Source organism: Mesoplodon mirus (assembly GCF_964341445.2).
Source record: "Mesoplodon mirus genome assembly, chromosome: 5".
NCBI classification, from domain to species: Eukaryota; Metazoa; Chordata; class Mammalia; order Artiodactyla; family Ziphiidae; genus Mesoplodon; species Mesoplodon mirus.
The window spans coordinates 95,135,291-95,158,492 of record NC_138980.1 but is presented as its reverse complement, the minus strand read 5'-3'; the positions used below and the strand labels follow the sequence as shown (position 1 = coordinate 95,158,492).

Sequence of the window (23,202 nt, the reverse complement as noted above, 5' to 3'; positions counted from 1 at the left end):
TTGGTTTAGTGGGTTGTGTAGGCTTCCTGGTGGAGGGGACTAGTGCCTGTGTTCTGGTGGATGAGGCTGGATCTTGTCTTTCTGGTGGGCATGTCCACATCTGGTGGTGTGTTTTGGGGTGTCTGCGGACTTTTTATGATTTTAGGCCACCTCTCTGCTAATGGGTGGCATTGTGTTCCTGTCTTGCTAGTTTGTTTGGCATAGGGTGTCCAGCACTGTAGCTTGCTGGTCGTTGAGTGAAGCTGGGTGCTGGTGTTGAGATGGAGATCTCTGGAAGATTTTCGCCGTTTGATATTATGTGGAGCTGGGAGGTCTCTTGTGGATCAGTGTCCTGAAGTTGGCTCTCCCACCTCAGAGGCACAGCACTGACTCCTGGCTCCTCAATTTGGGATGATTTGTTGTCTATTCATGTATTCCACAGATGCAGGGTACATCAAGTTGATTGTGGAGCTTTAATCCGCTGCTTCTGAGGCTGCTGGGAGAGGTTTCCCTTTCTCTTCTTTGTTCTCACAGCTCCTGGGTCTCAGCTTTGGATTTGGCCCCACCTCTGCGTGTAGGTCACCGGAGGGCGTCTGTTCTTCGCTCAGACAGGACAGGGTTAAAGGAGCAGCCTCTTCGGGGACTCTGGCTCACTCAGGCTGGGCGGGAGGGAGGGGCACGGAGTGTGGGGCGAGCTTGCAGCGGCAGAGGCCGGCGTGACGTTGCACCAGCCTGAGGCGCGCCGTGCATTCTCCCAGGGAAGCCGCCCCTGGATCCCGGGACCCCGGCAGTGGCGGGCTGCACAGGCTCCCGGAAGGGCGCTGTGGACAGTGACCTGCGCTCGCACACAGGCTTCTTGGCGGCGGCAGCAGCAGCCCCAGCGTCCCACGCCCGTCACTGGGCTCGGCGCTTTCAGCCGCAACTCGCGCCCGTCTGTGTAGCTCCTTTAAGCAGCGCTCTTAATCCCCTCTCCTCGCGCACCAGGAAACCAAGAGGGAAGAAAAAGTGTCTTGCCTCTTCGGCAGCTCCAGAGTTTTCCCGGACTCCCTCCCGGCTAGCTGTGGCACATTAGCCCCCTTCACGCTGAGTTCTCGCCGCCAGCCCCAGTCCTCTCCCTGCGCTCTGACTGAAGCCCGAGCCTCAGCTTCCAGCGCTGCGCGCCCCGGCGGGCGAGCAGACAAGCCTCTCGGGCTGGTGAGTGCCGCTCGGCACCGATCCTCTGTGCGGAAATCTCTCCGCTTTGCCCTACCCAGGTATGTGGGGAGTTTCTTGCCTTTTGGGAGGTCTGGGGTCTTCTGCCAGCGTTCAGTAGGTGTTCTGTAGGAGTTATTCCACGTGTAGCTGTATTTCTGGTGTATCCGTGGGGAGGAAGGTGATCTCCGCGTCTTACTCTTGTACCATTTTACCCGGAAGTGAAAATACATATTTTTGAGGGAATCAAATCAATTTATTTTATTACTTGGCCTTCTCTTTGTCAATTTTAAATCTTTTATGGAAATAATTATAAACTGCCTAACACATTTTTCTACTTTCTGATATCAGGTATTCCCCATAATTGTTCACCTTTATTAATGACTCAGGGGCAACATTATCCATATCACTTACTCTGATTTGTTCTAATCTGATAGCAAAATTCCCTCAAAGCATCTCAGAGAAGTTTATCTCTAAATTAACTGGCTTCCGTGTGCCAGATAGCGTAAATTTATTTTTCTTCTCATTATTTCATGTTAAAAGTGGTTGGTAGTACAGAAGCTTGGGACTGGGTGGAGCCCTCTGGGAACATCATTTTCTGGACACAAAGAAGCAATGTCTAGAAGAGATACTAGTCAAATAGCCTGGCAGTCATTAGTGCAAAAAGCCTGAAAGGGAAAATTCAGCCCATGAAAGCTATGTGGCCCATAAAAACTTAGATGAGAAAACAAGTTCAAAGCTGAGGATCAGAAGCCAAGTGAAGAGAAATTATTGCACCAATAAGAAGGTGCCTGCAGCAATTCTCTATTAGGTATGGATAAGAAAGAATCAGGTAGCAGATTCAGACCTTTCATGAACAGTGATAATTTTTCTTTGGTCTCTTGCCCCCAACTCTGCCCTACCCATCCTCACTGTTGAACTTTCATTCTCAATGCTGTTGATAAGCTTGCTGTTCCAATTATCTATTGCTACATCAAATACTACCCCCAACATAGTGGCTTAAAACAACAACCATTTCTTATTTATTTTTGTTTCATCAGTTCAGGTCAACAGTTTGTCCTGGGCTCAGCTGAATGGTTTTCTGCTTTTATCCCTGGGGTCACATACATCTAGTAGCTTGACTAGGACCGGAGGGTTTAATATAGCTTCACTCACATGGCTGGGCCTTCCTGCTTACTGTAGGGTGGTACTCCCTCTATATATATGGTTTCTCACCCGTGCTTTTTTACATGGTGTCAGGACTGTTCCAGGAAGACAAAAGTGGATGCTGCAAGGCCTCCTGAGGTCTACACTCCCGCACTTCATAATATTACTTCTGCCACATCTGCCCATTGAAGTCACAAGTTAGCCTAGATACAAGGGATGGAGAAGTACAAAATATTGTGGCCATAGTTTTCATACCACATCTGTCTCTGAGAGCCCACTCCTAATTTTCAAACTTGTAATTTCTAATATTGTAATGTATGTACTAGCATAGCTATTTCTTCTTGTAATATTTAATTCCCTAAGAGAAGGAATTAGGTTTATCTTTACCTGCAGCACATAGCAGAGAAGCCAGTACCTATTAAGGCCTTAATAAAGAGAAGTTGAACCAATGGTGGGCTGATTGGTTGAGATGTACATGCAATGCATGTATGGATACTCTGTTTTGTGTACTTTTTACAGCTAGATTCTAAGATTAATGGAATAGTACTTTTAAAAGTACAAAGTAGGGGCTTCCCAGGTGGCACAATGGTTGAGAGTCCACCTGCTGATGCAGGGGATGCGGATTCATGCCCCGGTCCAGGAAGATACCACATGCCGCGGAGCGGCTGGTCTCGTGACCCATGGTCACTGAGCCTGCGCGTCTGGAGCCTGTGCTCCACAGTGGGAGAGGCCACAGCAGTGAGAGGCCCACGTACCGCAAAAAAAAAAAAAAAAAAAAAAAAATGTACAAAGTAAATTACAATTATGTCTTTTTGATGTAAAGTAGCAAGAGTTTTTGTGTGTATCAAACAGTAACTATAGAATGCCAGGTTCTTAGAACCTAGAAACTCATCTGTGTAATAGAGACTTAGTAGTGTTTCCTTAATCAGTTCCCAGGTCAAAAAACCAGAAATTATTTCATCTCTTTTCTCTACCATCATTGTTATAAAAAATGTTGGGCCTCATAGTCTAAGATATACATTTGTTTTGTGGCATGCATTTAATGTCAGATTAATGGCCATTTGTGCCAAAATAACAAGATGTTAGTAAGGAAAGTCTGTTTGCAAATGTAGCCCCTAATTCCTTTGCTTTAAAAATACTTTGAATAATCTAACAGGCTCAACTATTACCTAATGTCAGCTAAGATTCAATTGATGGCACTAAAGGAACAATTTGGTATTTCATGGAATTTAAAAATCCTGTGTCCTAGTTGTTTCCACCTAGGTGATTATTTTACATGTAATTTCACCAAGATCCAGGGATAGCCACTTTGATTTGCCCCCATTGCTGTACACTGTCCTGAATGTTAAAGCAACTGTCACATTGTCCTCTGTTAGTTTGGAGATGACTGTAATTTGCAAAAATACGTGGAATCCTTTAGGCATGATAGGCTTTACATTTATATAAATTATTATTTTGTCCACTTTGAGTTTTTCAGACACTTTTGTTTTATGTAATTGGGGTCTGCAAGTTGGTAAGAGACCAAAAGGACACATGTGTATGCAAAGTTAATATTTGCTCAGACAGGTAATCCTTCATGAATACAAAATGCAGATTTTCTGTGGACTACATCAAAGAATCACAGAACGAATAATCATTAATCATAGAAGGACATTTGGTGAACATTTTAAAAAACTTTTATCTTGTAGAAGTACAAGAGAAAAATAGTTACATATATATGAAATCAAGTCTTAATGTAATACCACAAAAACAGTCTTATCAAACATAATATAGAATTAAAAATGAGCGAAGATAAAGCAAGCTCTCCTGACTATGGAAAGAAAATATAGAGAGACAGGAAAGAAATTGAATTTCAAATCTTTGTTTCAAGATAAAAATGAATTATTATAATAGACCTTATTCATAACTTTGGCTTAGACCTTATTCATAACGTTGGCTCTCCTATTTGGATTTCATATGCTGAAAGCAATCATAGGACTGAAGGGAAATTTATAATAAAGTCACCTGGGATATCACATCATAAACCTAGAAAACAACATTAGACATTGAAATGGAAATAATGAAAATTTCATTTTAAAAGAATGTATATGGGAGGCAGGGAAAGAACTTTTGAGATACTTGGAAGAAAGTCATTACTTCTCTTGAATTCCTATAAATACTGAAAAATGTTTTCCATGAGCAGGATACTGGTGCCACAGTAAATGTGATTAGATATTTTCCCTCTGTACATAAGGGCTCAAACTGTTCTAAAGACACTTTTTGTTTTGTTTTGTTTTGTTTTGTTTTTTGCGGTACGCGGGCCTCTCACTGTTGTGGCCCCTCCCGCCGCGGAGCACAGGCTCCAGACGCGCAGGCTCAGCGGCCATGACTCACGGGCCCAGCCGCTCTGGGGCATGTGGGATCCTCCCGGACCGGGGCACGAACCCGCGTTCCCTGCATCGGCAGGCGGACTCTCAACCACTGCGCCACCAGGGAAGCCCTAAAGACACTTTTTGTGTTAGCATGCCAGACACGGACATCTTCCTACTTGGCTAAGAGTATGGCCTAAGAATCTAGTAAGCATCACCAGACCAGAAGCAAACGTGCAGCTTGACCAAGTAGCTCTGTCTGGTTGGAAGAATTGAGGGGCAGAGCATTTGGAAGACATAATCCATTATTGACCCTTTCAGCAAAGTGCAAAGTCTGTGGCATCGCTTGCATAGAGATTATTATCCTGCAAAGGGTTAACCATCTGCGGATCATTCAGTATCTAAATCTAGGTGCATTCCATCATAATTAGAGTGTGTTTGTCCATTAGTAACTGAACATTTTGCAGACCTTAAAAATTTAAATGATCTTGAAGCTCATTGTGGCACCTTGTGCATCACAGATTACACAGTTGCTCTCCTCTTTATGTGCCTTTTATGTCTTAATTTAGGCGCAGTGTATGTGTATCATATAGTGAAAGTATAAACAACAAATGGTTTTGGAGGAATTGTTATGTGCCTTTATACAGGGTAGAAAAATAAAATAGAAAATAGAATAGAAAAAATAATGTTTACTTTAGTCCTCTCAATATAGTGTATATTCTAGAGCCTAAGCACTGATCAGAGGCTCTATTTCATCAAACTTAAATGGAAAAGAAGTCAAGTCTCAGGAACAAAATGGCAGAAATCTATCTACTCAGAGATTGCAGAGTACAGTAAGTCCCCTACATATGCACAAATTCCGTTCTGAGAGCATATTCGTAAGTCCAATTTGTTCTTAAGTCCAACAGAGTTAGCCTAGGTATCCAACTAACACAATCGACTATATAGTACTGTACTGTAATAGGTTTATAATACATTCACATCTTTGAAAGCGGCATGAAGGTTCGTATGTAGGGGATTTAGTGTATAAGTTTTGTCAAGATAAAAATGAACAGTAGTTCAAAGGAACCAGAATACTCAGCATTGTAGAATACTGAAAACACACAGGCTTTGGAACAAGACAGATTCCCTACTCAGCCACTTATCAGCTATATTTTCTTGAGCAAGTTATTTAATCTCTGAGCCTCAGTTTCTTTATCGGTATAATAGAGATAATTACACTTAAAGTAGGGGTTAGGGATAATAGGTTAAGCTCCTGGTATCATGCCTGACACATACTAGGTGCTAAATAAATTGTCACTCTTATTCTTACAGGGTTGAGAAATGTATTTCCTTGGTCGTAGCTTGTAACTTGTAACTTAACCCTCCCAGCTTTACTTCCATTCAGCAGCTGTTGGCATTCACTCTTGTGATGGAAAGGTGGAAAACTCTTCACCAGGATCATCTAGCATCCATGTGTGGCTAGATTCATCCAGCCAGTTACAGTTAGACAATGCCTTTAACCTAGAGCTTACAGAATGTTAGTTGAAAGGACCATGTGCTGGCCACCAAGTGGTGGACCATGGACCACTGGTTCCTCCAACTTATTGAAAGTGTTCCAAGTGTACATCAAGCATTGTTTGAGACAGAATAATATATTTGTACATAACTATATGCAGTACTATTTTACTGTTGTGATTAATAGAATACAAATTTTTTTCAAAACATCTTTGAATCTCTAGTAGCCTTTCCATTGTATTGTATTTTCTCTGTCAGCCATTATAAAACATACACCTCTCACATCAGGGTAGATGTGGTACAAAGGAATCATAAAACTGTTGGATATTATGTGGGAATCCTTATGCTCAAAAAAAGTCAAGAACTGGTGCTCTCATTTCCAAGGTCCAGGAAAATGATGTGTGATGTACTCGTTTACACATCTTGTTAAGGAAAACACTGGTGAGAACTCAAGTCTCCAGCCTCTTGTCCAGAACTCCCAACAGTGGAGATGTTTTCATTATTGCTTCTGGAAAAATCTGAAATGTGTCTAATGTTCAGATTAGTATGCACGAAGTTGAGTATTAATCGAAAATCAGTTATTTGAAAAAGATCTAAAACTGTACCTGACACATATAAAACACTCAACAGATGGTTGCTATTATCTTGATGACTCTTTAGTAAGGAGTGATTTTGTCACTTTTTTCTACCTGTTGCTCAGAGTAACTTACCGCATCCAAGTGTAACATTGTAGGTTGTATCATTAGTCACCCAGGCAAGTGGCTTTTGTTCTCATTTCTCATACTCTCAGAATAGGAGTGGTTGGATATTTCTTAAATCTCCCTTCCAGAAGTCTTTTAGGAGTAGAGGCTCTTGCCATTAGTACTGAGGCTAACTTTGGAGGCAAGTCCTTGCAACACATTTTATTGCAGCCTCATGACAGCTGTTGGCCTTTAATGTGCATGCTTAAGACAGCTCTGTTTTGTTGTTGAATTACCCATTGGGATTTGATACATTTCTGTGAATGAAAGAGATTTAAACATTTACTTGCCATCAATGTTTTTTAATTTGTCCTCCTCCCCGCCCACCATGCCCCAGTTCCTGTTGGCCAGACTCTTTTTATTAATAGATTCAACATTAGATCAAAATTTATTTAAAATCTGTAGTGGTCTCTAGGTATCTAATTTCACAACGTGGCCCTCAGGTGATAGCAGAAAATGGTAAATGAGAGATATTTATTTCTGACCATACAAATAGAGCTTTATAAAACTATAAACCATCCAGATTAATCACAGTAGTTAAATACAAAGAAAGTTCCCCTTGGGTTTTTCAGGTAAGTTGAGGACTGAAGCAAGTATTATCACTATGTGTTTGGTTTTGAATTTTTTTCAATATCCATATTTAGTATGAGTTCCCTTTCTTTACCTAACTATCCAGGAATTGATTTATAAGCTAAATAAAAGAATATGTGGAGCCTGTACTTGTGCATGGCCAACTGGAATTATCTTGTTGCCCAAGGGAAGGAGATGAAAGAGCCAAAAGAAGTAAGCATGTCTATATGTGCTGAACATGTCCATTGTAAGTAAAGGCAGATGACTTCCAGGAGCTTCCATAAGTGGTTCTCATGCAGCCAGCTCTGTCAGGCAAGGACTTGTTTCATGCCCCAGCTCTCAGGCAGTAGCCTCATTAGAGGAGATCACCAAAGGCTTCTCTTTCTCTACAGAATGCAGCCCAGTGGAGCATTACTCCAGTATAAGTAGATTCGGTGGTTGAGGCAGCTAAGCCTCCAGTGGTGATCTTCCTTTGCTGTTGAGAGTCACCTGGTTTAGAATAAATACACTAGAGCTAGCCCTAGACAGCTTTTTTAGAAGTTGTAGCTGCATTTTGCCCACACCCAAAGCCCCATCACACTCATATATTCACCCAGTGCCCGGATTGACTTTCCCCTAAGAGCCCGCTGTACACCCTGCCCAGGCTGGCCCTCCTCAGCCAGTTCTCGTTACTCGATTTTACCTTTTCTCTTCTTTCTTCTCACTGTCAGAACATGCCTGCCCTATCATCTTTAAGATTTTGTATGATGTCGATTCAATTATCTCTTGGAATAATTTATGGCAAAATGTGAGTAAGAGGTAATACATGCCTCCCTCCCCACAGGTAACATATTCTCATTTTTGCAGAGGCTTTAAATAAATGAAGGGGCTCAGATCTTGAGGATTCTAAGTGTCCTGGCGGGCAGCAAGACAGGGATTTGAGGAGTCCCTTGGCTCTCACCATATAAACCCCCAGGGCACTGGGCCAGCCCTGAGCAAAAAGGCCTAAATTACACTCTGACCTTCCCTCCACACATGGTCTGCTTACTGCATTCACAGAAGCAGCACTTTCCTTCCAACCTCCCAGAAGTCTGTGACGCTCAGCAATTTTTCAAAGGAACAGGAAAAGCACAGTTTAATAATGGGGCTAATTTTCACAGTGTTGCAGCTGGGGCTTCCTTTGGGGCCTGTGCTTTTGGAAATAAGTGCCCCATTAACACTGGGCACAGAGCTCACCAAGCGAGAGGTATGAAGTGTGATGGAGGAAGTTGCGAAGGGAAGAGAGAGAGGTGGTGAGGAACAACGTGACCAGTGGAAAACTGGGAGTGAAGTCACAGGTGCAACTGAAAACAAGAAATGGAGAGAGCTTTTCACATTTACATGTACTTTATTCAAAGGAAAGATAAGGTAGATTCTGAAGTGGAAATAAGCAACGTGTGATTGGCAGAAGGATCTGGCTGGTCTTCTCTTTTTTGTCTAATCTCTGATCCCATCACTGTCAGCTAAATAGTGGCTTTAGTATCGGCTGGTATAAAACCGTCCCCTAGGTGCCAGCTCTGTTGCCAAAGTTACGCCATCTTGCCCCACCTCCATTTGCTGGTGTGCTCTGTCAGATGGTTTATAGTTGTTTCTGTTATCATGTGCAAAATTTTCCAACAAGAAACAGGCAATCCTACTCTCTTTCCATCAAAACAATCAATCATGTATATTGTTTTAAAGCAGTTAGTGACTCTTGGCTTCTTCAGAAAATGGGTTTTTCATGTGCTTATTATATAGATTATTTTGGGTTTTTTTTTTTCACTTTTGAGAGGGGAGAGAGTTTGAAGTGTCACTTCTTTCCTTAAAGGTAACCAATTTTAACCCTTTTGTTGTTTAAAATTCAGAAATTGTAGCCATTGGCTGTAGATTAAGTGGTATGTAATTGGATTACATTTCGAAAGAGAATTACAAAATGTGTTGAGAGGCATGATAACAGGTGGCTAAAATGTCAGACTCTGAGGCTGGGCTGCTGGGGTCCAATTCCTGCTTCTCCCCACCTCACCCCCTTGTGGGCTGTGTAACCTTAGGCAGTCACTTCACTCTCTGGGCATGAGTTTCATCTATAAAAATGAAGATCATAAATACAGTTAATTAGAAGAATTAGGTGACGTTTATGAAAGGAGCTTACATGCCTGACAAGTAGTAAATACTATATAAATCGTTGTTAGGAGCACTAAATTGAACGGCTTTTATATTTATATAAATAGAAAAATAGTCAAATATTCCAATTAGAAATGGGGAAAAGGCAGTGATTCTCCAACACATGGTTTCTGTGGCTAAAATTCAAGTTTTACTGTGGTAAATGTGAAGTTTTATATCTGTGTGGCTATTTTCCAATTACTGTGCTAAGCAGTTTACGTGATTTTCACAACAGTCTTGGGTAGATACTATTATTATTCCTACTTTACAGATGAGAAAACTGAGGCTAAGCATAAGTAAATTTCTAAAGGTCCAAGAGCTAGTAAATGTGTAATGTTTCAAAATTGATGCTTTTAACTACTCCTCTAAATGCCCCCAAAATGTGCTTCCGCTATCAATCAGTTATAGATGTGCAGTAATAAGATATGAGAATTCTGTTCTTTAGCAGAACATAATAAGGCAGATGAAGTCTGCTTCATTTCTCCCCCACCCCTGGGTTGTTGGCTTTATGCCATGTGTTAGAATGAGGAAATCTCAGGGCCTTTAAGAGCTTTTCTCCTCCTAAGTGCTGATAGTTACTTGTGCCTCAGTATTATCCAGACCCAGTGGGAAAAGAAGCAAATATTTCTCTAACTCCTTTCCTATGTGAGGGATAAATCTTGACTTGGGGGACTCTTAGCTGCAAGTAGTAAGTGACGTTTGGGATAAAGCAGCCGGTAAAGGAGAACATTGGCCCAACCTCCTGGTTGTTCCTGGTTTACCACAGTATTTGCCCTGAGAGGCAACATCACCACAGAGCAAGATGTGCACTGTTGTAATTTCCAGAGAACAAAGAAAATGTGCTCATCTCCATTGCCTGCTGGCGTTGGATTTCCTGTAACTGTCCTCTGTTCTTAATTAGCCTGTCTCATATTATGTACAACTTGTAAGACATCCCTGGTATACACTCAGAAGTTGGAGTCTTCAAATAAGATTACTCAGCAGACATAAGTGGAACATTTCCCTATCCTTTCCACTGCCAGCAGCATTCACTGTGATATTCCTCTGCACATGGTGAGATACAGCTATCTCTGACACCTCCTGTGAATGACCATACCAGCCTGTTATGAGACTTCTCCTCTCTGAATTCCTGTAGGATTTGCAGTTGGTAACACACTGGCTCATACTGACTTGTTCTCTGGCAGTTTCATGTGTGAAGAGGCAGGGAGCATGAGCGGTCTCCTAGAGTGTCTGCCCGGGGCTGGGCAACCGTGAGCTTAATAAAGGAAAGAATGGAGAGGAGAGAAGGGGCAGAGGCGTGTCTACCTTACCTCCCAAATTAGATTGTCAGCTTCTCAGCCCAGAGACCATATCTGTCGTTCCTATCTCCTTTCATTCTTTTTAGAATACTAGGCAAACTGTGAGTATGCAGGGCATGCTTACTGCCTGAAGGCCTAAGGTTTTAATTCATAGAGTATGCCCAAAAGATACCATTTCCATGCACTTGAACTTACTGCCACCCAAAGAAAGTAAAGTTTTCCGTAAATGTTACTGAAACGTTATTTACATTGAATTGAAGATACCGCTACATTAGTTTTAGTTTGGTCCCTCATAGAACTGTAAGCGTCATTTCAGAGGACAAACACTAAGCTGGCACTGCAGTGAAGATAGTTACAACAACAGAAGTGTATGTAGTTGTAAAGCATAGGTAGTATTCTGAGGAAAGTACTAACACTGCAATCCTGTAAATGACTAAAATGCTGCACTGAATAAAAGCTCATTCCGACCAAGAGGAATGGCATTTGGCTCTGAGGAGGTGTGCCCTGCGGTACCATTGTACTTCTGTCACAATCAGTTGACCATACGTATGTGATCTATTTCTGGACCCTCTATTCTGTTCCACTGATCTATAATATCTTATTTTCCTTTACTTAACTGTATTAATAACAATAACTTTATAGTGAGATTTAGCATCAGGTTAGGTAAGTCATTCAACTTTATACTTCTTTCTTAAAATTACTTTATTCTAGAACCTTTACATGTCCATGTCCAATTTATTTTAATTTTTACTGCAGCACAGTTGATTTACAGTGTTGTGTTAGTTTCAGGTGTACAGCAAAGTGAATCAGTTAGACACATACATATATCCACACGTTTTAAGATTCTTTTCCCATATAGGTCATTACAAAGTATTGAGGAGAGTTCCCTGTGCTATACAGTAGGTCCTTATTAGTTATCTATTTTATATATAGTAGTGTGTATATTACAGTCCCAATCTCCCAATCTCTCACAACATCCCTCCCCTGCCCCTTTCTCCCCTGGTAACCATAAGTTTGTTTTCTACAACTATGACTCTATTTCTGTTTTGTAAATAAGTTCATTTGTACCATTTTTTTTTACATTCCACATATAAGTGATATCATATTTGTCTTTATCTGACTGACTTCAGTCAGAATGACAATCTCTGGGTCCATCCATGTTGCTGCAAATGACATTATTTCATTTTTTTGTTTATGGCTGAGTACTATTCCATTGTATATATGTACCACATCTTTTTTATCCATTCCTCTGTCAATGGACATTTAGGTTGCTTCTGTGTCTTGGCTATTGTTAATAGTGCTGCTATGAACATAGGGGTGCATGTATCTTTTTAAATTACAGTTTTCTCTGGCTATATGCCCAGGAGTGGGATTGCTGGATCATATGGTAGCTCTATTTTTAGTTTTCTGAGGAACCTTCATACTGTTCTCCACAGTGGCTATACCAATTTACATTCCCATTACAGTGTAGGAGGGTTCCCTTTTCTCCACACCCTCTCCAGCATTTATTGCTTGTAGACTTTTTGATGATGGCCATTCTGGCAGGTGTGAGGTGATACCTCATTGTAGTTTTGATTTGCATTTCTCTAATAATTAGTGATGTTGAGCATCTTCAGTGTGCATCCTGGCCATCTGTATGTCTTCCTTGGAGAAATGTCTATTTAGATCTTCCACCCTTTTTTTAAATTAATTTTTATTGGAGTATAGTTGATTTTCAATGTTGTGTTAGTTTCTGCTGTATGGCAAAGTGAATCAGTTATACGTATACAAAAGGGAAAAAACCTACAACCAAGAATACTCTCCCCAGCAAGGGTCTCATTCAGATTCAATGGAGAAATCAAAAGCTTTACAGACAAGCAAAAGCTAAGGGAATTCAACACCCTCAAACCAGCTTTCTGCCCATTTCTTGACTGGGTTGTTTGGTTTTTATTTTAGGGATCGAGGTGCATGAGCTGTTTGTATATTTTGGAGATTAATCCCTTGTTGCTTCGTTTGCAAATATTTTCTCCCATTCTGTGGGTTGTCTTTTCGTTTTATTGTTTCCTTTGCTGTGCAAAAGCTTTTCAGTTTCATTAGGTCCCATTTGTTTATTTTTGTTTTTATTTTCATTACTTTAGGAGGTGGATCAAAAAAGATATTGCTGTGATTTATGTCAGAGAATGTTCTGCCTATGTTTTCCTCTAAGAGTTTTATAGTGTCTGGTCTTATATTTAGGTCCTTAATCCATTTTGAGTTTATTTTTGTGTACAGTATTAGAGAATGTTCTAATTTCATTCTTTTACATGTAGCTGTGCAGTTTTCCCAGCACCACTTATTGAAGAGACTGTCTTTTCTCCATTGTATATTCTTGCATTCTTTGTCATAGATTAGTTGACCATAGGTGCATGAGTTTATTTCTGGGCTTTCTATCCTGTTCCATTGATCTGTATTTCTGTTTTTGTGCCAGTACCAAACTGTAGCTTTGTAGTATAGTCTGAAGTCAGGGAGCCTGATTCCTCCAGCTCCGTTTTTCTTTCTCAGGATTGCTTTGGCTATTTGGGGTCTTTTGTGTTTCCATACAAATTGTAAAATTTTTTGTTCTAGTTCTGTGAAAAATGCCATTGGTAATTTGATAGGTATTGCACTGAATCTGTACATTACCTTGGGTGGTATATTCATTTTAACAATATTGATTCCTCCAATCCAAGACCATGGTGTATCTCTCCATCTATTTCTGTCATCTTTGATTTCTTTCATCAGCATCTTATTGTTGTCTGAGTACAGGTCTTTTGCCTCCTTAGGTATGTTTATTGCTAGGTATTTTATTCTTTTTGTTGCAACAGTAAATGGGATTGTTTCCTTAATTTCTCTTTCTGCTCTTTCATTGTTTGTTAGTGTATAGGAATGCAAGAGATTTCTGCGTATTAATTTTGTATCTGCAACTTTATCAAACTCATTGATGAACTCTAGTAGTTTTCTGGTAGTGTCTTTAGGATTTTCTATGTATAGTATCATGTCACCTGCAGTGACAGTTTTACTTCTTCTTTTCTGATTTGGATTCCTTTTATTTCTTTCTCTTCTCTGATTGCCATGGCTAAAACTTCCAAAACTATGTTGAATAAAGGTGGCAAGAGTGGACATCCTTGTCTTGTTCTGATCTTAGAGGAAATGCTTTCAGTTTTTCACCATTGGGAATGATGTTAGCTGTTGGTTTGTCATATATGGCCTTTAAAATTAGCTTGTCTAATTAATTTTACAAAGATGTCTGCTAGAATGACTGAGAGTGCATTAAATCTATAGGTTAATTTGGCCATCTAAGCAATATTGACTTCCACTTCATGAGCATGGACTGTCTTTCCTTTTATTTATTATTTTTTTCTCAGTCAAGTTTTATAGTTGTGAGTGTAAAAAACTTGATTGTCTTATTTTTAGGTACTTGTTTTATTGGCATTACTGTAAATGGAATTTATTTTCCGATTGTTTGCTGCTATCATGCAAGAATATTTTTTAATATTAACCTTTTACCTTGCAACTTTGCTAAATTTGTTTATTAGTTCTTGTTACATAAATTCCTTGAGATTTTCCGTGTAAAAATAAAAATCATATCATCTGCAAATACTGCAGGTCACAAACTGTATCTCAGTGTTCCAGGTCCTCTTGCAGTAGTAGCAGCAGCAGCAGCAGCAGCAATAGCTTTTTTAAGACTTATTTTGAATCATATATTGCATACTAGCACTTTACAACCATTAGCCCCTTTAACCCAGCTAGGCTGTGTTTTTTAGACGCCTAAAATGAAGATTAACCAAGGCCACTCAAATAAGTGGCAAAGCTATTGTTTATTCTGGTCATCTCTGCCATAGGTAGGACTTGGTGTTCCTGAGCACATATAATATAGTTCCTTCCTACAGATTAAGACGGACCAGCATTTCACTATCACTCACTTTGTCTAGCAACAAACCAGAGTCCCTCACTGTTCCAGTGGGTGCTGGCAAGCAAGTCAAAGATTTAATTTTAACCTTGGGCTTCTTCTAAGGTTCTCCATTGTGAAACTTCGATCTGATGAATAAAGCCAATCTTAGCAAATTAGTAAGGTAGAAATTGTCACATTCCTTTCTGATTGTGTTTAGGTACTATCACCCAAGGTTCCTACTAAAACATAAAAGGCTAATTTAACTCCCTGAGGAAATATCATCATTACCAGTCAACTACTGATATAAGTCAGTTGCTCAAGGTACTTCCTATGTTACAAGACCAATCCTATAAATTAGACTTTATTTTTTTAGAAGGCTTGAGTCATGTTTGACATATAGGCGTGCATTTCAAAGGTAAATATGTAAAACCATCTCAGCTGAAAGAGAAACAAGTTGTTGATTGTTCCTCAGGGGAAAAGAATTACAAAAGAAAGTATAGAATAGACGACCTGCCTTCAGCAGGGATCACTGCTAGGATAAGACAATATATATGTATTCATTCAACAAACATTTATTAAGCACCTACTGTGCCAAGTACTATTCTGGGCATTGGGGATACAGCTCTGAAGAGCACAGATGGATACCATCACCTCTTTTCAAGGGCTTCACACCTGCCATTGTCACCTTTCCCTTCCTGCATTAGTTTTACCCTCTATACAGTATTATTCCTGTCTGCATAAATACATGTAACAGCCCCCATATTAGGGGAAAAACTCCTTTGACCTGAAACCCCCTCTAGTTGCCTCCCCATTTCTCTGTACCCCTTTATAGCAAATTTACTCAGAAGGGTGTCTAAACTCACTGTCTCCACTTCTTTTTCTCATTCTCTTTGAACACACTCCAGTCATGCTATTGTACCCACCACTCCTCTGAGATTGCTCTTGTCAGTGTCTCATTAAATTCCATGTTTTCAAATCTAATGGCCAGTTCATAGTCCTCATCTTTCTTATCTTCTCAGTAGTAGATGACAGTTAATTTCTATTCCCCCTTGAAAAGCTTTCCTCACTTGGCTTCCAGGACACCAGCCCCTCTGTTGTTTTCCCTCCTGCTCACTTGCTGCTCCTTCTTAGCCTTCTTTCTTCAATCCTCGAAATTATGGAGTACTTTTACTAAAACAGAAGAGGAAATGGACATTAGGGGGCAACTGGCTGTCTCTGCCACACTCTGTGAATCTTGTTCTTCCCCCAGTTCCACTGTCAGCTCCAATCTTCCAGTTGCTTAGGCAAAAATATCTTGGGTCATCCATGACTCTTTTTCTCTCCTACTCCACATCCAGTCTACCAGCAAACCCTACTGATTGTATTCATACTTTCTAAATATATTCTAAATCTGATAGCTTCTGATCACCTCCACCACTTTCATCTTAGTGTAGGCTATTGTCACCTCTGCTAGACTTCTGAAATAGTCTGCTTACTGGTCTTTCTGTTTTGCCAGTCCATTCTCCACATAGTAACATGTAATCCTTCAAAAAATAAGTCACATTATGTCATTCCTGTGTGCAGAACTCTCTGGTTACCTCCTAGCTGAATAAAAAGCCAAGGAGCCTACTATTAAAAGGCCACATATTATTTGGTCCTGGCTAACTCTGATTAAATCTGCTATTCTCTCCCTCACTCATTCCCTTCCAGCTCTGCTGGCTTCCTTGATGTTCCTTGAATATACCAAGCATGAACCAATTTTAGGGCCTTTGTATCTACTATTCCTTCTACCTTGAACGCTCTTCACCTAGATATCCCCATGGCTTGTTCCTTAACTTCCTTCAGGTCTTTGATCAACTATCACATTATCAAAGAGACCTTTTGGGCTTCCCTGGTGGCACAGTGGTTGAGAGTCTGCCTGCCGATGCAGGGGACATGGGTTCGTGCCCTGGTCCGGGAAGATCCCACATGCCACAGAGCGGCTGGGCCTGTGAGCCATGGCCGCTGAGCCTGCGCGTCCAGAGTCTGTGCTCTGCATGGGAGAGGCCACAACAGTGAGAGTCCCGTGTACCGCAAAAAAAAAAAGAGACCTATCCTAACAACCTATCTAAAATAGGATTCCTGCTTGTAAATCTTTTTCCCTTTATACAACTTTTTCTTCTTAACACTCAACATCATTTGACCTGATATTCTTTGTGTGTGTGCATGCTCATATACTTTATCCATATTTTCTATATATAAACATTTATATGTACATATATGAATTTGATTATTGAATGTCTTCCCCACTAGAATGAGAGTACTTGGTCTGTTTTGTTCACTGCTGTCTTTCCTATTAGTTAAGGGTGGTCAAGGTAGAGTTCTCTGAGGAGAGAAATGTAATGGTACTTCCCCTTTCTTTTAAAGAAACTTCTAAAAATTCTAGACAACTCTTCTCCTTATATCTCATTGGCCAGTATTTAGATTATGGCCACAGCTAGCTGCAGGGGAGGTTCGGAAGTATAGCAGTTTGAGCTAAGAATGAATGAAGAGGAGCCAGCTATGCAAAAGCCTAGAAGGAGAGCACCCCAGGCAAAGGGAATAGCTAAGTGCAAAGCCTTACAATAGAAATAAGCTTGCTATGTTTAGGGGATTTGTCCTATGTTTGGGGACAAAAAGAAGATGAATATGGCTGGAATATAGCAAATTATGGAGAGACTGGAACAAGACAAGTTGAGAAAGAGAGAGACAGGGCAGATCATCACGTAGGGTTTTGCACATCCCAGATGCAAAAAAAAAAAAAAAGTTGCTGGACTCTTTGGCACCTCAGCCATTCTCCAACCTTTGGGAAATTCTAGGGCTACACTGCCAAAGGCTACTTAGCAGCTACAAGCCACATGCAGCTATTTAAATTAACTAACTGAAAGTAAAGAAAATTTAAAATTTCAGTTTCCCATCACACCAGCCAATTGCATGTGTTCAATAGTCACACATGGCCAATGGCTACCTCCTGAGCAGCACAGGTCATGCCAGACAGCATATGCCATTCTCACAGAAAGTTCTGTTAGTGCCACTCTAGGAAAGCCAGTCAAAGGAGAAATAATGCCAAGTCTGCTTAGTCTCTCCTCTGTGTTTTTTCTCTCTTAACCCTAGAATCAGTGTTTTTCTATTTAAATAGAAATAATATATGTGGTGCCTAGAGATTAGCATGTGGCCTGTTCCATATGCAAATGTTCTTGTGGATGATTTTTACCTATGACAGAAAAGATGGGAAAGACTAGTAAATTGCAAGCATTCTTAACCTCATTATGAATACATTGCAAATGTAAAATTGTGAAGCATGTAAGTCAGTCATAAGTGTGAAAGCGGCTTTCAATTTGTTTTAATAGGTGTTTTCTATGTCTTATTGTAACCTAGGGATCTTGCTGCAAGAAACTGTCTGGTAGGTGAAAATAATGTTCTGAAAATCAGTGACTTTGGAATGTCTCGTCAAGAGGATGGTGGAGTGTATTCATCTTCTGGCTTAAAGCAGATTCCTATTAAATGGACGGCACCAGAAGCTCTTAATTATGGTAAGAATAGACTTTTTTCTTTTTGGTGGTAAAAATGGACTCCATTAGCACAAAACATTCACAAGCAAAGTTACAGGGGTAGAGCCAGAGCTCCAGTTAGAATCATCTGAGGAGCAACAAAAAGGGATGTGTAAGTGTTCAGACTCTGCACTTGAACATGAGCACAAACTTAATTCATTGATCTTATTAATCAGATTTTTGTATGGAAGATTGCTAGATTTAAAAGATAGATAATACTTACAAGCATTGTTAAGTATGACTGTACCTCTGAAAGTTTTTATTGTTATTCAAAAAAAGATTATTTCTATCTTAATAGTCAAATTATACCCAGAGTAAAAATGTTGTTGTGGCTCTGGACCATTTCTTTTGAATGTCTTATACTTGGTCCAATAACCTCATCTAATGTTAGGTTCCTAAATATTAAGTCAGTCAATGCTGTAGTTTCTCACTCTGAAAATTGACATGGTTTCTTAGCATCTCAGTCTCTGGAACTTGTATAAATCTTGTGGGAAGAGAGAGATGGGAGTTACATTTTAAAACAGCAGGGGTTTTTTTCACTTGAATTTTTATGTGTCATTGTAATTGGAAGTAAATACAGCTTGTATTATCTGTGGTTGGGATGAAATGGGCCATAGCAAGATGGGTAAGAGCTCAAGAGTTTTATTTTTTTTTAAATGTGCTTTTAAGTGAAATTAAAAATTACATTTTCATTAAGGGAAGCAGCATATGAGCCATGAGTTGGTGAATGGGTATAGTATGTTTTGAATAAAAATATCATAAAGTGGAGGGAAGCATCATGCAGTGTCCCTGTGTCCTCAGTCCTGCTCCTCAAAGTGGAGATGCATGAGAGGCAGGCAAGGGCACGCAGCTTGTGAGACTCCATGCCAGCTGGCACCATGCGTGTGTGGCCGCTGCCCCTCATCATGGTCCCTGCCTTGCTGCAGCTCGTAACAAAGCATTCATTAGAAAATATTTAGTAAGTGCCACCTCCACATGGCCAGGGCACCAAGCCTCGCCTCAGCCTCCTTATGGCTGGACCTAGACCAGGTGTGGGAGGGAAGAAGCTGAGGTTTGTGACATGAAAGCATATTAGAGAGATTGAAGACAAGATGGCAGAGTAGAATAGGACTTGAGCTCACCTCCTGTTATGAAAACACCAAAATCACAACTTAACTGCTGAACAACCATCAGCAAAAAAAGACTGGAACCTACCAAAAAAGATATTCTACATCCAAAGACAAAGAAGAAGCCACAATGAGACGAGGGACAAGATCCAGCTCCACCCACCAGTGGGAAGGCACCAGGAAGCCTGCACAAGCCCTTGGACCAACCTCACCCACCAGGGGTCAGACATCAGAAGCAAGAAGAACTACAATCCTGCAGCCAGAGCCCACAAACACAGAAAGTTGGAAAAAATGAGACAGCAGAGAAATATGTTCCAGATGAAGGAACAAGATAAAACCCCAGAAGAACAACTAAGTGAGGAGGAGATAGGCAATCTGCCTGAAAAAGATGATCCAAGATCTCAGAAAAAGAATGGAGGCACAGACCAAGAAGATACAATGTTTAACAAAGAGCTAGAAGATTTAAAGAACAGAGATGAACAATATAATAACTGAAATGAAAAATATACTAGAAGGAATCAGTAGCAGAATAAATGAGGCAGAAGAACAAATAAGTCAGCTGGAAGACAGATTGGTGGAAATCACTGCCATAAAACAGAATAAAGGAAAAAGAATGAAAAGAGATGAGGACAAACTAAGAGATCTCTGGGACAAGATTAAATGCACCAACATTCACATTACAGGGGTTGCAGAAGGAGAAAAGAGGAAGGGCCTGAGAAAATACTTGAAGAGATAATAGCCAAAGACTTCCCTAACATGGGAAAGGAAACAATCACTCAAGTCCAGGAAGCACAAAAAATCCCATACTGGGTAAACCTGAGGAGGACCATGCCAAGACACATATTAATCAAATTAACAAAAATTAAAGACAAAGAGAAAATGTCAATTTATTGACAGGAGACATATTAATATGTCTCTTGTTACCCAAACATTATTAACCAGAGACATATCAATACGTTTTTAGAGAGTGATACAATTAATATCAACTTGCAAAGTTGTTAGAGCTTAAAGTTGATCAACAGTTCATTAGACAACTTATGATGTCATTATCATTCACATTTTGCTCTGTTAGGTTTTTGTTCCAACCTTGTGTATATTATAAACACAAGTTTATTACCATAAAATTTTCAAAAATGATGCATCGCTAAATTTTGAGTGAAGAAGAATTTTTTGGTGAATTTTATGCAGATACTTTCTCTGAGCAACATATATACTAGTGTCTCAGAAGATGCTAGTTCTTCAGAATATAGTTCTGATTCAGACGATGTGAATATTAGACCAACAAAAAGACAAAAAACCTTAGTGATTGATACTGATACGGAAAGTGAAAATGAAACTCACGGTGCTGGAGAATGCTCCTTTGCTTCTACAGAAGAGTGGATTGAAGACAACATTTCATGAAAATTAAAAGACTTTACAGGTGTGTCAGGTGTAACTGCTGACTGTAATAACCCACAAAGTGTTAGTGAAATAACAATTAATTTTTGGTAACGACTTTTTCGAGTTGGTCACTTCTCAAACAAACTAGTATCACCAGCAGAATGAAAAATCATATAAAAACTATGATAAGGATTTAAAATGGGCTGATGTAACCAGTAGTGACATGAAGAAGTTTCTTGGATTAATAATTTTGATGGGACAAATAAGAAAGTCACACTGGAAAGAATACTGGTCGACTGATCCCTTACTTGAAACACCTGTCTTTCCAAAGATTATGACAAGAGGAAGGTTCAAACAAATAATATTTCTTCACTTTAACCATAACTCAGAAACTGCACTTCCCGCAGACAGAACTTCAAAAGCTAAACCTCTTTTGTATTATTTTCTACCAAAATTTCAATTGATCTGTATGCCCAAACAAGAGCTGTCACTTGAGGAGGCAATGATAAGAGTGGAGAGGATGACTCAGATTCAAAACCTGTATTCCCAGAAAACTTACAAAATACGGAATTTTGGTCAGTATGCTTACCGAAAATGAAACGATATATATGCTACCTTGAGATTTACATGGGTGAAGGAAAGAAACTGCAAGAAACAATATTATTGGTCCTACAACCTTATCTTGGTTCATGGCACCATATTTACGAAGACAATTATTACAACAGTGTGTCCACATCTGAAATATTGTTGAAAAATAAAACCAGATTTTGTGGGACTATAAGAGAGAATCATGGTCTACCAAACCAATTAAAGAAGAAATCTAAAAATCTACAGAGGGGAGAAATGACATTCTTATGGAAGGGAGAAGTGATTCTTCTTATATAGAAAGACAAGAGGTTAGTCTGCATGGTGACAACTCTTCATGATGCCTCCATAGCATCTACAGGAAAGGAAGACAGGAAGACTGGCCATCAGATAAATAAACCCACTTGTATATTAGAGTATAATAAATGTATGAAAGGAGTTGATCGATCCAATCAATATCTGGCAAACTTCAATATCCTCTGGAAAAGTCAAAAATGGTAATAAGAAAGTGGGTTTCTATTTGAGTAGCTGTGGTTTATTCAATGAGTTTAAAATTTATTGTAGCCTTAATTCACAGAATAAAATGACTTAACAAGCAATTTTCGTTAGCAGTAGCTAGAGAATGGGTAACTGACAATTCTGGTGAATGCAGTGGTAGTCCTGTACCTGGTCCTTCTTGTGGCATTTCTAAAAGAGCCCCCCACAAAGATCCACCTTGTCAACTATCAGGTAAAATAAAAGAACATATTCTAGAGGAAACAATACCCACAGGACTAAAAAAACAAATGCCACCAGAAAGTGTAGAGTCTGCTCTAACAGGGGAAAATGCAGTGAAACACAATATATTTGTAATAGATGTTCTGTTCCCCTGCACAGAGGTGCCTGCTATACTGCCTATCACACTCTAATGAAATATTAGAATACTTTAGTAAGACATGTACAAAGTTTCAAATAAATACATTAAGTGAAAAAAAAGTTGTTGATATTTACTCAAATGCAGGTGTTTCAATATTTACTTACATAACAAATCACCTGGCCATAGACATTATTTTCTGCAAAAAATCCCCCAGTCAATTATGTGTTAAAAACAATAAGAGAAAAGCAACAAATAACATACTAGGAAATCCCCATAAGGTTTATCAGCTGGTTTTTCAGCAGAAACTCTGCAGGCCAGAGGGAGTGGCAAGATATATTTAAAGTGATGACAGGGAAAATTCTACAACCAAGAATATTCTACCTAGGGCTTCCCTGGTGGTGCAGTGGTTGAGAGTCTGCCTGCCGATGCAGGGGACACGGGTTCGTGCCCCGGTCCGGGAAGATCCCATGTGCCACGGAGCGGCTGGGCCCGTGAGCCATGGCCGCTGAGCCTGTGCATCCGGAGCCTGTGCTCCACAACAGGAGAGGCCACAACAGTGAGGCCCGCATACTGCAAAAAAAAAGAAAAAAAAGAGAATATTCCACCCAGCAAGCCTCTCATTCAGATTTGACAGAGAAAGCGAAGCATTACAGACAAGCAAAAGCTAAGAAAATTCAGCACCACCAAACCAGCTTTACAACAAATGTTAAAGGAACTTCTTTAGGTGGAAAAGAAGAGGCCACAACTAGAAACAAGAAGATTACAAATGCGAAAACTGACCAGTAAAGGCAAACATGCAGTAAAGGTAGAAAGTCATCCATATGCAAATAAGATATCAAAACCAGCAGTCATGATAATAGGAGAGTACAAATTCAGGATATTGGAAATGCATTTGAAAATAAGAGACCAGCA

At 39.9% G+C, this 23,202-nt stretch overlaps 1 protein-coding gene across 4 annotated transcripts in view; it reads left to right on the top strand.

The window, feature by feature from the left end:
• Window positions 1-23,202, top strand: part of FER (FER tyrosine kinase) — a 479,199-nt gene that overhangs the window by 433,724 nt on the left and 22,273 nt on the right. For all 4 annotated transcript variants that reach the window (XM_082623771.1, XM_082623772.1, XM_082623769.1 and 1 more), the window contains one exon: window positions 18,191-18,345. In XM_082623771.1, the coding sequence (XP_082479897.1) occupies window positions 18,191-18,345 (155 nt within the window). The remainder of the gene's footprint in view (window positions 1-18,190; window positions 18,346-23,202) is intronic.